The 16,872-nt window shown below is 35.6% G+C and overlaps 2 protein-coding genes across 3 annotated transcripts in view; one reads left to right on the forward strand and one right to left on the reverse strand.

Annotated features, from left to right (window-relative positions):
• Positions 1-16,872, forward strand: part of LOC113230662 (probable beta-hexosaminidase fdl) — a 190,870-nt gene that overhangs the window by 112,353 nt on the left and 61,645 nt on the right. For both annotated transcript variants that reach the window (XM_026464681.1, XM_026464683.1), the window contains exon 3: positions 4,950-5,003. The gene's annotated coding sequence lies outside the window, so the exon portion shown is untranslated. The remainder of the gene's footprint in view (positions 1-4,949; positions 5,004-16,872) is intronic.
• Positions 1,145-16,872, reverse strand: part of LOC113230663 — a 42,208-nt gene continuing 26,480 nt past the window's right edge. Inside the window, exons 3-4 of the mRNA XM_026464684.1 lie at positions 3,078-3,161; positions 1,145-1,649 (exon numbers count right to left, since the gene is read on the reverse strand). Coding sequence (XP_026320469.1) covers positions 1,545-1,649; positions 3,078-3,161 — 189 coding nt within the window. The 3' untranslated portion in view covers positions 1,145-1,544. The remainder of the gene's footprint in view (positions 1,650-3,077; positions 3,162-16,872) is intronic.

Raw genomic sequence — 16,872 nt, forward strand, 5'->3', positions numbered from 1 at the left:
CGGACCTCACGAATTTTTCTATGTGCTTGCGTCGTGTCTTTGTACTTTGTAGATTTCTCATAGATGGCGGTACGACTAAAAAGTCGTTGAAAAGACCAAGTATAAAGACACGACGCAAGCACATAGAAAAATTCGTGAGGTCCGTTGGTTCGTTCCGTGGCTTAGTTGGTATAGCGTCTGGCACGGTATGCAAGAACACGTCGGTTCGAATCCGACCGGATCGAAGGAATTTTTTCTGAGTGTTTTTTCTGAGTGTTCGATCTTTGTATTAATAATTATATTTTAAAGTAATTTAAGTAATTTACTGTTTGTGCTCAATTTTACGTGTAAAATAATAAAGTGTACAAGTGTGCTAGTAAGTGTTCTGTCTAATTGTCGCGAAGGCGCCACTTGTTAAGGCAAGTGTTTTTTGTTTTCCTCCGGCTTTACCAAAGACAATTTTCACGCCTCGCCACTGCTAGGCAGATTGGTTGTTTCCATGCAGATTTATTCTTTCGTTAATAAATGTCACAAAATGATTGAAATAATATTTTATTACAATACCAAAGAAAATAGAAAGCTATTTCGTTACATAGATTCAGTAAGGGTCTACATTTGTCGCGGTTTTTTTTTTGTTTGAAATACATAAAATCAGCATGTGTAATAAACTGCATCAGCAACAACCCTGGTCTGTAATACGCGAATGTTGGCTCATTTCGATTCACCCTATTAGTTTGGTTTGTAATGTATGCCTTTCAATTTAGTTTATACGCTTCCAATTAACAAACAATTATGAAGCTTAATAATAATTAGTACTGCTAAAATAGCTTGCAGTATATCCTCATTTATATCGTAGTTGATTAATTTGCGATATCGGCGCCTTACTTTTACAAACTGTAATTTTAATACAAAAAATGCATTGTATATACAAATTTGCAGACTAATTTCACATCACATTTCCTTCATATTCACATACTGGCTTTTACCTATTCTTAAAGTAATGCATCCAAATTAACACCCTTGATGAGAAATGTAAAATAAATAGAAATTTATGCCACCATCTCAATAATCGCTCTTTATAAGATACGAGTTTGACAGTGTAAGTTAAAAAGAGCATGACTTGGAAGCATTGTTGCACGTATACTATAGTAGCGTTTGGTAGGGTAACACTAACAATGTTAACCATGGCACATGATAAAATTAAGACGATTTTTCACTTTTATGAAAATGCACCGTTATGCCGTTCTGTATTGAGTAGCGAAGCACGCACCGGACATTTGAAAGCACAAAATCTTACAATATACTTTTTTTAAAACAAAGAGGAAGGCACTTATTTAAAAGAGAAAAGAAAGTTAATACTAAAACTAATATCTATTGACCACACCGAAGTGCACATCATAACATCAAACCATTACTGCGTGTGAAACTGCCTAGTTGGGACAATCTTTTGTATTCGGGTCGTTCAACACCTACATTTACAGCACCATATTTTTAATCAAATACTGGTTCATAACGAGAGAGGCCCAAGTCCATGGGCTTGGATGGTGGAGCTAAATCAAGGCATATTATAACTTGGTATCGCGAAGTAATACAGCGACTTCGTAGGATGGTAGACCACTATCACTTCTATGAGAGTTACAGCAACGAGGACAGGGCTCGGAGACCACCTCCTGAAAAAATAAGACAAAGTCGGCATAAGCCACAAAGTAAGGTTCGGATCATCCTCTGTAATTAAGTACTCGTGTCAAGAAATTCCGCCCTTCCTTTACTCAAACATACTTTTTTAAAAGGACTGAGTACAAATGTACTTAAAATTAATATTAACTTGCACATTAAAAAAATTAAATGAGTGTGTTTATGTGTGTTTGCATATCTTGGTTTTAATTAAGTTTAAGTTTTAAAATTGAATTTAAAACAGGACGTAAATATTTTAATACTGTGTGTAAAATTGAAACGAGCCCCCTAAAAAATTTATCAAAATGGCGCTTTCGCCCTTTCTAGAAAACACCGACGGTACACACATTAAAAATATTATAAGTTTATTGTACATACGAACAGCAACAAAGACCAGACAAAAAACTGCAACTGCTATAGTAATAGCATAACTTATGCCTCAAATATCATACTTCGCCATAACCCACGCACAGGTTGAGCAAGTTGATGATGCTCAGTATATTGGGTATTCTCTTGAGAAAAACCATCCAGAAACTTTATGAGAGTAACTTGTTAACGCGGAATCTGCTTGAGTTGGTCAGAAAAAGCGCTATGTCCTTGCAATAATAGCGACAACGACGTTGAATATTTTACTTCCGCTCGGACCACAAACGCGAAATTCACAACGTCTTTCTCGCTCTTACTGCATGGATATAAAACTTTTTTGACCCTCTTGTGATGATGCGACCTCCTCCATCGTCATCCCACCTTTTTATCACCTTTTCTCTGATTCTTGGTCACTTATTTTTGAGTTTTGAATCGTTCTTTAATTCTTTTGCCTCATCATTCTCACTTTGTTTCGTTCCGTCGTCACTCTCTGCCTAATGTCTGAAGCGAGCATTCCACTCGTCTTCACCAGAAATTCTGATCTGTTTTATCAGTTTTCAATTAAAATGTAATCTATCTAATATCGCTAAAATCAAGTAACTTAACTAATATTTGTAGAAAATACGGCGCTTTTGGGGTAAGTTCTTTACTGTTAGTCACATGTTTCGTAGCATTTAAGTAGGGAGTGTTTTTGATATTGTACCAGTGTTTTATACTATTTTTATTGTTATGCCTTCTTTTGCCTTTTACCTTTGCTTCTGTCTTATTATACAATAAATTTATGTGGACGGTTTACAACCTTTTCACGCTTAATGCGATTCCGTATCGATAAGCGTGGTCACTCTCTAACACATGTAATTTAATTAGCGCTATCCGCCCATACAGCATATTATAATGTATACCAATAAATGTATAGACAACACAACCAGTGGCATAACGAAGAGACGAGCAATTGCTAAGGAACTATGGTAAAATCAAAGTTGTATTAGTATTATGACACTAATATGAGGAACTCCATAATGCGATTAAATGATGAGATCGACTCTGGAATCACATACCTGTAAGTTGCAATCCTTGGGGAGTTCATTGTGATCAACCACTGTGTCGTAGGCCGGCGGAGGTCCGTTGATCTCGTCTTGAATCTGTCAATAACATTATCAAGATAAGTCACTTTGTAACACCACGTACAAGAAATATTTAACCTCGCCTGGCTGTTACATGGCGTTGGGATCAAAATATAACGCGCTATCGAAGTGTTAAATAAATTACCATTTAAGTTGCAAAAGGAAATTGCTTTATATCGAATCATAGGGCCTATGAGTGGCACTCCAGTACTTCCACCGGATGGGATACTTGGATGAAAGCTCATAGAATCGTCGTTTGTGACTGACATAAAATGATGAGCGTCTCCTATGTCGCTCATACAGCTACGTCAATAAAAGCCGTTGAACATTTGGAGCCTCCAAGCGTCTTTCTTCGCCCTGTCTCGCTACGTGTATACCTTATTACAACTTTAAATATGAGCCAAAGAAATTGTAGTAACAATATCCCAGCCCAGTAGTGGCAGATCTATAGGTACACAGGAGCAGATAATACTTATTATACTACGAAGTATATATTATATAATATATATATTATAAAGAATAATGAAAAGTGGAAAAGGCAGCAAGAGCGATAAGTTGTCATAGTGATGGGCCGAATCGGGATTTTAACGAATACGAATAGTCGGCTGAAATTTGTTAAAAATTGTACCGATCCGTATATCCGGTCGAATTATTCGGTGGGTTGTACGGAATTGTAAAATAAAAGTCGGTACGTGTTAAGCGCTCGACCCTTCCGCTCTTGTGATATGTGCAGGTGTTTCTAAGTTAAATTACTGTATGTGTGCCTTACCGATTAATTTACGAATATAAAATGTGACTTTTTCTCGGACTGACTGATGTTGATAGTTATTAAAATAAATAAACGATGTGTCATTTTAATATTTATCACTTTTATTCGTTTAGTGACTCATTTGTGCAAGAACAAACAATAGTGAACATGATCACGGTTGACAGGGGACCTGTAAACGTTAGTTAGATTTAAAAAAAAAACAAAATATACGCGATTTAGATCCGAAAACATAGTTTCATTTTCTAAACAAAAAAGAACCTATAAATTTTTTTAATATCTTTGTACATTATGTCGTAGACTATGAGGTAGGTGGTTAAACAATTTAATTTTTAGTAATAATAAGTTCGGCAGAATGTTCGACATTGTTACCGAATACGAATGTTACGGTAAACCTGGCAAACGTGCCTAATGCCGAATATAAAACGAATATGCTGCCCATCCCTCATTGCCTTGGTGCCTAATAACTAATTTCTTTTGAAATTTATGCCACTGGAAGTTAGAAGGAAACCCAGTTAAGTAATAAATATACGAACACATTTGTTCCGGTTGTCCATTATTATCTAGGCCTACATTATACGTACATTGATTCAGCAAAGTTCTACTCGTATTGTGATAGCCAAATTAATTCAATAGAACCTACCTTTTGTGACTAAACATATAATACAATATGAAAATCATAGATACACCATTTAAGGCGCGTTTATTCGATACGAATTTTATCGCACTCACGCCGCGCGGCCGCTGCACAGAGACCGCTTGCGTCTAACTGTCATGGCAAAATACGCTCTATTTATATAGTTTTTACGTTTTGACTTAAATGAGGGTACCGGGCGCGCGGGCGTGTCTTTGGTGTATGCGGCGACCGCGCAGTTGTATTATTCCGATAAATGTAAATGTTGTTACCTAGTAAATAGAATTCAGATTTGCCATTAATGTACGTAAAAGCGTGATAATTGGGCGCTTATACGAAATAAAATACATGTCTATTTAAAATTCCCATTAAAATTGTACCATAATTTATTTCCTTTTTTTTTCAGATGCAAAGATAGAGACTGGAAAAATCACTCTAGCACTCTACATTGATTGTAATGGTAAGTTTGTAATATTATTTTTGACGTGATTTTGATGACTTCAGTGGCTCAAAAGTCCCGGGTTTGATTACCTGTACGACCAATTTGGGAAATGAACTTTTCTATCTGGGTGTTCTGGGTAGTACCCGAAGTAAATTTCATTGCTCAGGTCCTCATGATACAAGGAATTCCCCTATGTGAAACCAGGTAAGGGAGTCACCTCACTTATCGACACTGATTCGCATTAAGCTGGTCAGAGAAAAAATTATTTCCATGTAATAAGAGCGAAAATGACGTTGTGCGTCTCGCGTCGGCGATCCGAGCGGAAGCGAAACGAAAATTGCACGGTCATAAAGATTTTTCTGACCGTCTCAAGGCAATTTCGTGTGAATAAATGTGGTGAGCCCCAAATCTGTCTGGTTTTCCCTGACATTATTAACGCGCAAACGCGTTATTATTACTACTTATTTGCAAAATTATTGAAATCATTTTATTAATTGACGCATTTTTCTGAGTAGCTCAGCTATGGACCTCGCGGCACATTTATCTCTGCATCTCAGAGCATTGAAATTTATACCTTATATAAATTGCAATAGCATAAAATATACATTGATAAAAATGTGCTCTGCCAAGCCGTCCCCTCGTTTGCGCTATTTTTTTTACTTTATATTATTTATATTGAATATCATTACTTATTTTCACTAGGTACCGTGATATTTATCTATTTTTTGTGAAAATATTCCTATACTTTGTTATTATTATTGATACAAATATCGAACATACATAATGAAAAATTCCTACGACCCTACTGGATTCGAACCAGCGTCTGTCTCATTAACGTGGCTGCCAACTACGCTACGGATCGAGCCAGCAGATCTTACGAATATGTATGTCTATGTACTTGTTGCGAATCTTTATAATATTTGTAAACAACTGTGTTTCTTCCCTCAGCCATGTACTTTTATAGCTACCAGGAAACTAACAAAGATGTCGCTATATTGAATTGTTAATACTAAAGTAAAAAAAATACAGTGAAATAAACACCAGAAGTGTTTGCACTTCTGCCGCTGCCGCCGTTAATTGAAAGAGCGCATGTGACATTTTTTCAAAAAATTTGATCGGCAAAAACAGGCCGACCTGTCACAATTTTTATTTTATCCTAAACTGATAAGGGATGAAGTTGCCGCAAGGAAAAAGATATATAGATTTTTTTTAATTTGATTTCTTTTAACATAACTGGTTCGAGTGCAAAAACAACTCGGTTGTGAATTTTGTCACAAACGCCCTTTCTTTCAACTAAGGGCGGCAGACTTTATTTATTTTCTTTCAAAAACTTTACACTTGTTTTCTCTAAATCTTATGGTTAAATTAATAATATAAAAATTTCGCAACAAATATTGCCAGTGGCTTGTTTAACATTATTCTTTCACCCATTTTCAGATAATAACTTTTCAGAAAATTAAAGTAGAAAAGAAGAAGTAAAGTAGTAGAAGATTAGTTTGTTTAACCTAACCTGAATAAAATATTAAAACCGTTTCCGTATAAATGTTATTTGACGTCTTCGGAGGCCCAGCGATAAGCATTGTAAACGCTATATAAGGAAGTCCACTATTCAATTCCGGTAGGACAAACTTGAAAAACAAACTTCTCTAGTATTGGTTGGATGCTCCGGGTGGTGCCGTGAAGTTTTCATAGCTGGTACTTACAGAAAATTCCCTAGTTTTGAGACCTTGTCTGTAGCATATGTGCATATTATTATTATACAGTTGTCAGTGTTCGTTTTGTTGCACATTGAAAATGAATCTACTTTTTCCGATTTAAATCGCATATGTAATATTTTATAACAAATACACTCGATTTAGATCTGAAAATATAATTTCATATTATTATTATTATTATCATTATTATATTTAATTACACAATATCTGTACAAATTTTTAAAAGAAAAGCAATATTTTTTTAAACGAAATTAAATTTTGTTTTCTTTTTGTTAAAGTTACTTGTTTTTTGAATGCGATCACCAGCTGTCGGATGGTCACACACACCTCTTTGTTACACCCTACACAATTCCCCAGAGTCATTTGTAAAGTAAATTAAAGAGATATACATATACATAGTGACGGGGCGTGATGGATGATGACGCATGTTTTGTTTTAATTTAGGGATTGACATGCGATAGGGACAATCCATTTGTGACGTCAATGGTCGGTCTTACCATAGTATAACAAGACAAGTATGGTAACTCCCACGAAAGAATGTATGTGGTCTGTGGTAACTCCATACAAACGTATAGTTGCGTGACTTGTATGTATGCGTGCCCGTCACGCGCCGTGTACACGCAACATTCACAAAATGTCGCGATGTACTCGTGCTGCATAGCGTTAGTCGTCTCGCGCTCCTTTTCTTTATTAATGCGAATGTGTGCGTCCGTATACGGTGCGCGTCAGCGGTGGTGTACACATATAAACCGCGCTGCTACGTTTATATGGAGTTGTCATACTTGTCTTATTAAGCTAATATTTTACTACAAGCGTACGATAAAGTAGGTTATTGGTATTAATAAGTTACCTGACCCACAGCGCGACACTTTTGTGCCACAAAAACAGTCAAAATATAGAATTTAATCGAGGTTGACTTGTACGTAAACCCGACTGAGTCACACAAAGGCAGAATAATGAATGATGAATTGGTGTAATTGACAGTACTATTATTAAGCTCATTGAAGGATATATTCACGATACAAGCTTGAACTTCGGCTTGCTATCAATAATCGAGTTAGATCCGGTATCCGAGTCGACGATCGGAACGAGAGGCTGAGAAGTTGGAGAGTCGTCGGAATTTTCACTCAATTGACCTGGATGTGCTTTAATTTTCGTCTTAGCTGATTTAAATTCAATTTTATGCATAGGCAAGCATTATAATATAGACTCAGCTCGTTTACATTATGCACGTTATACTGGACTGTGACGCCGTGTTTAGTCTTTGTCGTCACAATCATCTAAATAATATTTGTATAAATCATAAACAAGAGGATCACGTTAGGTTTTAAGTTTTTTTTTTATAAACGAATCATTAGCGACCTTAGAGGATGGAAAAAATCCATAGTCTAAGTTAACCACAATCTTTTGCTGATATTCATAAAACGAATGTTGACTTTGACTTAACAAAAATGGCGAACTGAGTAAGTTATTCGTATTTACAAAACGAATTTTGCCAAGTTGAAGCAAGAAATTAAAGTACACTCTGAGTTTACTTCGTAATAAATAAATTATCTTTCTAATATTGTACTTTATGTACGCTGTACTAAATAGTTTGTGAGTGTCGTAGTAGCAGCAATAAAAAAAATATTTTCTTTTATCATGTAAAGTCTTAATAATAAAATTAGCTGATGCTCATGAGATGTGTAATATAAACAAGACAAATCTAAATAATACGCATTTACAGGAAACAGTGATCAGGAAGAGCACCCTCTCAAAATATAGTAGCAACTAGTCTACATCGGCGCATTGCTCTTCATTTAATCCAGGCGTTTATTTTTAGTTATATGCACATTGTAGTGTATATTATCCAAAAAGATATATTATGGATTCAAAAAATTGCTTTTTAGAATTTTTTTTATTATCAAATGTTTGCATGAACGAGACATATGATAAGTGTTGCAACCGGCAAATGTGCAACAAATACAAAGTCCAACAAAAGTCTAACGATGTTCGACAGCATGTAAAACCACCTGAAAACCAATTACCACAAATGGATGGAATTGAATTTTATTTCTAGCCTGACACGCTCGTTAAACCAAAGAACGCCCCAAGGGATTTAAAGGTACGATTGCTCCGAACAAAACATGACGAACGAAACTATAGGCACCTAGCGATATGTTGTCTATACACTACGTCGTGGTGGAAATAGCAGACTACTAGGGTTAATCGTGCGTTATCTCGATTGAAAACATATTAGAATGGGCTAGATTTTTTTATAATATCAAGTGACGGGACGAACAAGTCGTGTATTTGAAACCATCAGCATTAAATTGTCAAGACCTTCACGGTTATATTACAGCTCTAATAAAATATTTAATTATGTTAATAGTTTTTGTAGTAGAATTTTCTTGTTTCGTCTTTGCTGTTTCGTGTCACAACCACCTAACTAATGTCGGAATTACCTAATAGGAACATAGATTAATCGGTATTTGGAAAATTTTGGTCACGAATCATATTTTATATGGTATTATACTCTATCCTAATTTGAAGTGAAATGCTTAACAAATGTTTGCCAGGCAACCAATGACAGGGTGTACCTAAAGAACATTTTTTGTCAGTGTTCATTATTTAGGCTTCGCTCTCTTAATCGGATTTTAAATAGGTTAAGTAGGTAATTGGGTTATATAGAATTAATACTAACCTAGGCAATTATTACGAAGTACCTATGCGATACGATAATAATAAATGCTGTTATTGTTTTGACTTATGTACGAGTTACAGCGATTTTTTGAGTGCAATAAATGTTTGCAATCTCTCGCTTAGAATCGAATAATCATTAAGGCTGACACATTTTTATAAATAATTAATCACTGATATTTTTTTATGTTGGTGTCAAATCTTACCAATGATTTGAATATTCTATTGAACAGAACTCATAGAAACGACTTCATGATTATCAATAGCCTAATTGAATTTTGGGTAAAAATATTTAAATTGTGATGACTGTGTAACAATCGGATTTGAAAACCATAAAATCATATGTTTTGGTTTGTATACCTTTATTCCAAATAGAATTTGGCTAGAATATACATTATTATTCAAAAAACAATTTTGTAAGTGAACAAAACCATTGGGTGGATTCCTGTTCGTCAGTCTGTCTCAACTTACAAATTCCACTGAAACAAAAGTGCAACTTCATGACGTTTCATTAATGCACTTCAAACTATTTATTTTCTATCCGCTCGGTGGTACAAGTCCAAGTTAAAACGCTTACTGTGTCCGCCGTAGAGAGGTCAGAGCTCACTCGACAGCCGTTTATTTACACACCGACAGATACCAATTAGGCCTTTTAACGCCTCTTGTGTGATTTGCTTAGGAGCTTTATATTGGCGTCAGTATGCAGCTGTGATCGCACATCGCGCTATGCAGAGAGTTCCTTTTTGTAAGCCGATCTTCTTTCTAAATATGTACGGGCATATTTTGAAAGATCGGAGCTTGTTAGGGAACAATTTATGTGGTCTGTGGCGAACAAGCCTTGAATAAATAAATAAAAGCAATTGCCCATTTGTACTTTAGTTTACAAATGTTTTTTTTTTCTTCATAATACTAAGTGACGGAAAATAAGCTACTTTTACGCTCTACTCTTTATTTTACAATTGTTTTTTAAATTATAGATATTTTTTTTATTAGAAGGGAATCAATATTGTTCTATTTATTTGTTTCAATAATTTGTGCTATTTAATGCAGTGTAAACTGAGGGGCCACTGAAAAGCAATCGTAACATTTTATAAACAATTCTGTATGAAATTAAACTATTTTTTCGCATCTAAATCGCATATATTTATTTTTCCAAACAAACCAACGTTTTGGGCCCTTTACAGGTAGGTCCCTTGGTCACGGCTGACTTAGATGGTAAAGTCGTCAAGCAGTTATGTCTAATATTAATGCAAACCACCATTGACTTTATAATTGTAAGTCAATGCAAACCACCATATTTTTCACTATTATTACAAAAGTCATTAATTGAATACTTTATAGGAAATGAAACTATTTTTCCGGATTTAAATCGCGTATATTTGTTTTTTCAAACAAATTTGTTTTGGTTTGTTTGAAAAAACAAATATACGCGATTTAAATCCGGAAAAATAGTTTCATTTCCTATGTGTAACAATCGCGAAAACCTAAGAACTCGATATGAATACTTTATTTTCATTTTTTTCTAAGAAACATTTCAATTTACCCTGCTACGGAACTAGTGAATCGTAAGTGTCATATTTCAACATGATAATGCCATACCAAACACAGCTTTACAAAGCTATTGCAGTTAAATTTTCAATATGTTTATCTGTGTGTCACATTTTACGTTTACTATTTTCACCCGACATAGTCCCTTCAGATTGTCACTTACTAGTCTTTGAATGGATACGAGTTTGATAACGAAGAGACCATCAAGCGAGACTTAAAGCTGTATTTTATAAGACAGATTTTTTTATGAAAGGGGCAATCCAAAATTACCAACATGGCCAATACACAATTGATTAAAGTTATATTTTTTTAAATATTTTTCGTTTACTGCCAGCCTCCGTGGCCGAACGGTTATCATGTCGGACTGCCGCGTAGAGGTACTGGGTGCGATTCCCGCGTCGGGAGAAATATATGTATGGCCTAAATTTATTTCTCTCGTGAATTTGGGTGTAATTTGTGATTGTCTATGTGTATGTCCATGGCACCCGCGACACAGGGTTTCCCTAGTGTGGAGCTATATTGAGTGTGTGCGTTATTATTGTTACTATTATTGTTTATACTTTGACACAGCGCGGATTTTTGGCCAACCTACTACATCTTTTCTAAAAGCTCATAAACAAAACGCAGTTGTATACTTATTACTACCCGAAACCTAGGTCCTCTGTAATAACTAATAGATAGTCAATGAGAGCTGTAACTTTTTATTAATTCGTACCCAAAATCCAGGATTTTGCAACTGTTATGCCAGTACTACAAATGTTTGCAGTACAGCTTTTGCAATACGACGCCATGTAGTCTCCCAATGCACACACATATGCACAAACAATTCGACCATTCTGGTTGGAAACGCATCCAAAATCAGCGATCTAAATTCAGCTGTGGCCTTTGAAATAGTTGACAGTTTAATGGGGCCCGTTCAACGAGGCGCGATTTAACTGACCGTGCCTGTTTACATCCTCCAAGGGCTAATTCCAGCTTCTCCGGGTACATAATATTTACGGATGCTTTCAGATGAAGTTCAATGTTAACACGTTTTTTATCATTGTTTGTGTAACACAAAATTTTATTTTATTCTCTTTTTGTCTTTGTGAGTTTAAGTATGTACCTATATAAAACCTTTAAACTTGGTTGTAAGGTTTTAAAGGTTGTACATTTTTGTTAAAGAAATACATGAGAGCAACCTAGTAGAAACGCAACTGCAAAAGTAACCAACATAGCCCAAAGAATTGCAAAACTTAAGTGGAAGTGAGTGGGGCACATTGGTCGTAGTACAGTTAGCCAATGCGCCCAGTTTTCGAGTGGCAACGGCGTACCGGAAGACTCAGCTTGAGCAGACCACCCACAAAGTAGACCCTTGAACTGGGGAAGGTTGCTGGAATCCGCTGAATACAAGCCACAGAAAACCGGTCGTTGTGGCGATTGGGAGAGGCCTATGTCGATGTCGAAATGATGATGAAAATTATGAATCAAGTAAAAAATTACCATTGAAATATAAAGAAATATTAAGGTCTGAATTGCGGGGTAACATTAATGGTACATAATGTAAAAAAATCATCAAATTCTTAATTACCAGTTTAGTAGAAATAGAGCTCCTTGTGAAAGGGTTCGTTAACCTTACCTATTTCTGCCGCAAAGCTGCAGTGTCAGCATTACTGGTTTGGAAGGGTATAAGGATGGCGGTGAAATTACAGGCATATCGGGCTTGTCAACTTATGGCTATTTAAAGCTCTTGAGTGGCAATGCAAGTGTTATGAATAGGCGTGTCGCTTACCACCAGGCGCACGACATCCCTTTACTTGGTATTATAAAAAAAAATCTCTCCAATTAACCTTCAAACCGAATACACATGCAAACAGAGTAGATATATGTGATATGTATGATATCGCTTCCCTGCAGTGCTTGTTAATTCTCAAATTGCTGCCTCAGGCCGCGAGACGAAATCTCAATGAAACGACGAAGACTCGAATGTCGCTGGATTATGCTTCCACTACAATCGGGGTCCGGAATTATTGGGGAGATGACAACTTAAAGCCCGCATTTACCTGCGGTGTTAGGAGAAACAGGTCGTTTAGCAAGAGGAATTAATTTCGCTCCATATTTACCATAATACCTAGTAAACTACCACGGGAAAAGTGCTAAACCCTACATCTATACAATATGCAGCGTTAAATTTAAATGCGATATTTTCATTACAATGTACACTAGGCGTTTACGTGATCATAAGAATAATATTATCTAGATCTGAATCACAGGAAATGAAACTATTCTGCCGGATTTAAATCGCGTATATTTTTTTTTTTTTCGAAGAAACCGACATTTCGGGCCCTTTACAGGTCACATGGTGACGGTTGACAAAGGTGGTAAAGTGATCAACCAGTTATGTCTAATATTAATGCAAACCACCCTATTAATTCACTATAATTACAAAAGTTATTAATTAAATACTTTATTTTAATTTTACAAAGAACATTCCAATTTACGCTACATTATGTTTTACAAATTATTTTTTATTTTAATATCAATTTTTACTAAGCAAAATTTATTACTAATTAATTATGGGAATTGGAATGAATTAAAACATATTAATTATACTGCAGTCTTATATATGTTTAGGATTTATCATCAGAAAGAGTTTGTTTGAAAAAACAAATATACGCCATTTAAATCCGGAAAAATAGTTTCATTTGCTATGTGTAACAACCGCGAAAACCTAAGAACTCGGTATGGATATGAATCACTTCACATAAATGTACATTTTGATGTACAAAGAGGTTAAGTTTTCTTGAAGCTTAATGCTATTGCATAGCTATAACAATAACATAAAGCCGTAACTCCTGCGCTAATAATTTGGCGCAAGTCGATTGCTTCGACACGATCTTGCGCAAACGCGCATCGGCACTGGTGAGCAGGGTACGGGCCAGCTCCAACATCATCCTACGCATGATATAAACCGCGCTTGTCGCTTGCATGTCATTACTAACACTTAGATCATAAGTAATTTTGTTACTAACCATCTGTAGATTTTAGTCAATTCAATTTTTAATTTTCAATATTTTTATTTTTAATTCAGTTTTAATTATCTAAATTTTAAATATATAATATAAGTAATATGATAATAATATAATTTAAAATATGGATTGCAATTATCTGAAATAAAATATTTTTATTTTATTTATTTATTTAAGAAACATTATTTTTATGATACCAAGTGGCGGGAGGAACAATTTGTACGCCTGGTGATAAACGACCTATCCACAGCATTTGCAGTGCCACTCAGAGTTTTAAATAGCAAAGATGTGATGAACACTGCCACTGCGTAGCATGATGTCCTTGAGACATAAGTTGACATGCCCATGTGCCTGTAATTCCACCGCACCCTAACCCTTTAAAACCGGAACGCAGCAATGCACACATTACTGCTTGTCGGCAGAAATAGATACAGAGGCAGTACTTCTCTGAACGAACTCTTAAAAACGTGTTGTGTGATAGGTATTAGTATAACAACACGTAAAATTATTCTGAGTTTTAAATAGAGAAAAATGGATATTTAATTATGTTACTTTTAACGAGAGACATTACAAACGAATGTTGGCTGGCTATATTGATTTTTTATAAGCACCTGGGTGTGCCTCCTTAATTAATTGCCTGGCATTTGATGACAATTATCATTCTTTCGTTCCAGGAAACGAATTAATTCATAATTCTTATGAATTATGGTTCAGTAAAAAGCCCTTATTTTTCATCCGTTTGTTCATATTTGGTTCGTCCCCTCTTTGCACTATCTGTCTTAATAATTAAGTTCGCAAGCCGATATAACTCCATGAGGTAAAAACACATGCGATACCAATTATCGGCTTAACCGACCGCAACAAAATGGTCTAACTAACAAAAGTGAAACGTATAATGCCACTGCATTATGCCACATTACACTTTCATCCTTGGATTTCGATAGCGTAACCGCACGGTAGCATACAGACTTGCAATCTTTATAAATAATAATTATACAGCACGTCACACGGCTATGACACACGGAGGGAAAGTACCTTGATACCGTAGATAGAAAAATTACTGAAAGAATACTTCATTTTGATTTTAAAAACCATTCGAACTGCATCCAAAGATTTTTAAATAATCGCCTGTCTGAACCGGGAATCTAACCCGACAAATGCGAAAAAAAAACAACTGTAATTTTACTATACTAATCGAAAGCCTCAATCTTAAGCATTGTTGTCTTCATAGTAACATAGCATCTTAAATAAAAGACCATGAAATTTAACATTTAATTTGAAATTTTGTTCAGAAAAACAATAGCCTTTTCTCTGACTTTGCCGTGCTCATATCAACTGACATTATTATTTCAAAGTATGAGTATTACTCATGAGTATAAACTCGAGAAATGAGAAATATATCATTTCTCTGTTACAAGTGCATGATAAAAAGCAAAGCAAACTTTGAAATGATAATGTCAGTTGTTTGTGAGCGCGTTAAAGTCATAGAAAAGGCTATTTAATTTCCTGAACAAAATTTCAAATTAAATGTTAAATTCCAAGGTCTTCCTTTTATGATGCTAAATAACAATTCAGAAGAAAACAATCTGCATGATTGAGGCTTTCGATCAGTGTGATAAAATTACAGATATTTTTTTACACTTGGCGGGTGCGATTCACGGTAATTATTTAGAAATCTTTGAATGCATTTCGAAGTGTTTTTAAAATCAAAATGAAGTCTTCATTCTTTCAAGCCTACAAAAGGTACTTTCCCTCCGTGTGGCATAACTGTGAGACGCCCTGTATATGTCGACTCGCCAGCGAAGGCACCTTACGGTCAGTTTTGTGATACCTTTGGGAATATGTACTTTATAAACATATATTCATTTAGAACGATTGTCATTTCATTGGACAAATACACAGGGCATTTTTTTATTCGCACTTCACATCTTCAGCTGTAGCCCGTGTTCATTCGTGCTCGTTCCGTTAATAGGCCATAAGCACATATAAAAAAAAGTAGACATACGAAGATTAGTCGAGAATATTTGCTCTTGAAAGCTGATTAAAATCATGATAAAGTGACGAGGCAAACAAGACATGCGCCTGATGGTAAGCGACACGCTTGTCCATAGCAGTTGCAGTGCCACTCAGAGCTTTAAATCTCAAAGATCTGAGGGGCACTGCCACTGCGCCCGTCACCCTGAGACATAAGTTAACTAGTTCCAAGTGCCAGTAATTTCACCAGCACTCTAATCCTTCAAAACCGAAAAACGCAGTAATGCTCACATTACTTACCTTACCTATTTTTATTTATTCTATTCTATATTTATTTAGGTAAGGTGTTAGTACTTTCCTGGACAAACTTTTGCACAAAAAGCTCTACTGCAACTACCGTACTATCATCCATCGTTTCTCTATAATCGAACCATCGAAGCATTCCCTCTCTCTTAATCCTTACATCCTTCAAAGCCCCGTATCACAATGTTCCTCATTCCGTCCCCCTTTATTCTTACTAGTTATGTCATGTAAGCCGGCATTATAGCCAAAATCACACCGAACACGCCAATACGAGAGGAAACCGGATGATTACACTTTCATAAGTTGCTATAGAAGATTTCCCCTGCCAGCCGTAGTGATTCCCGCTCACCTGCCGCAGGGGACGAGATCGCGTATAAAACTCGCATTATCGCTAATTGGCTTAGCACTATTAATAATAGGTTGGATGAAACAATTATTTTTGCCCAGTCATTTTTGATCAGGAACATGACTGGATAGAAGAACTACGTCAGACTTTTGAAAGTTCTTGATACAAATGATTATATTTATTATACTATCGACCTCGGTGGTCCAACGGTTTGCACTGTGGACGCTGGATGAGGACGTCCCGGGTTCGATTCCCGATGGTATCAATTTCCGAAATCAACTTTTCTAAACTGGTATTCGGTTTTGAAGGGCAAG

Source organism: Hyposmocoma kahamanoa, unplaced genomic scaffold, assembly GCF_003589595.1.
Source record: "Hyposmocoma kahamanoa isolate Upper Pololo Valley unplaced genomic scaffold, ASM358959v1 64, whole genome shotgun sequence".
NCBI classification, from domain to species: domain Eukaryota; kingdom Metazoa; phylum Arthropoda; class Insecta; order Lepidoptera; family Cosmopterigidae; genus Hyposmocoma; species Hyposmocoma kahamanoa.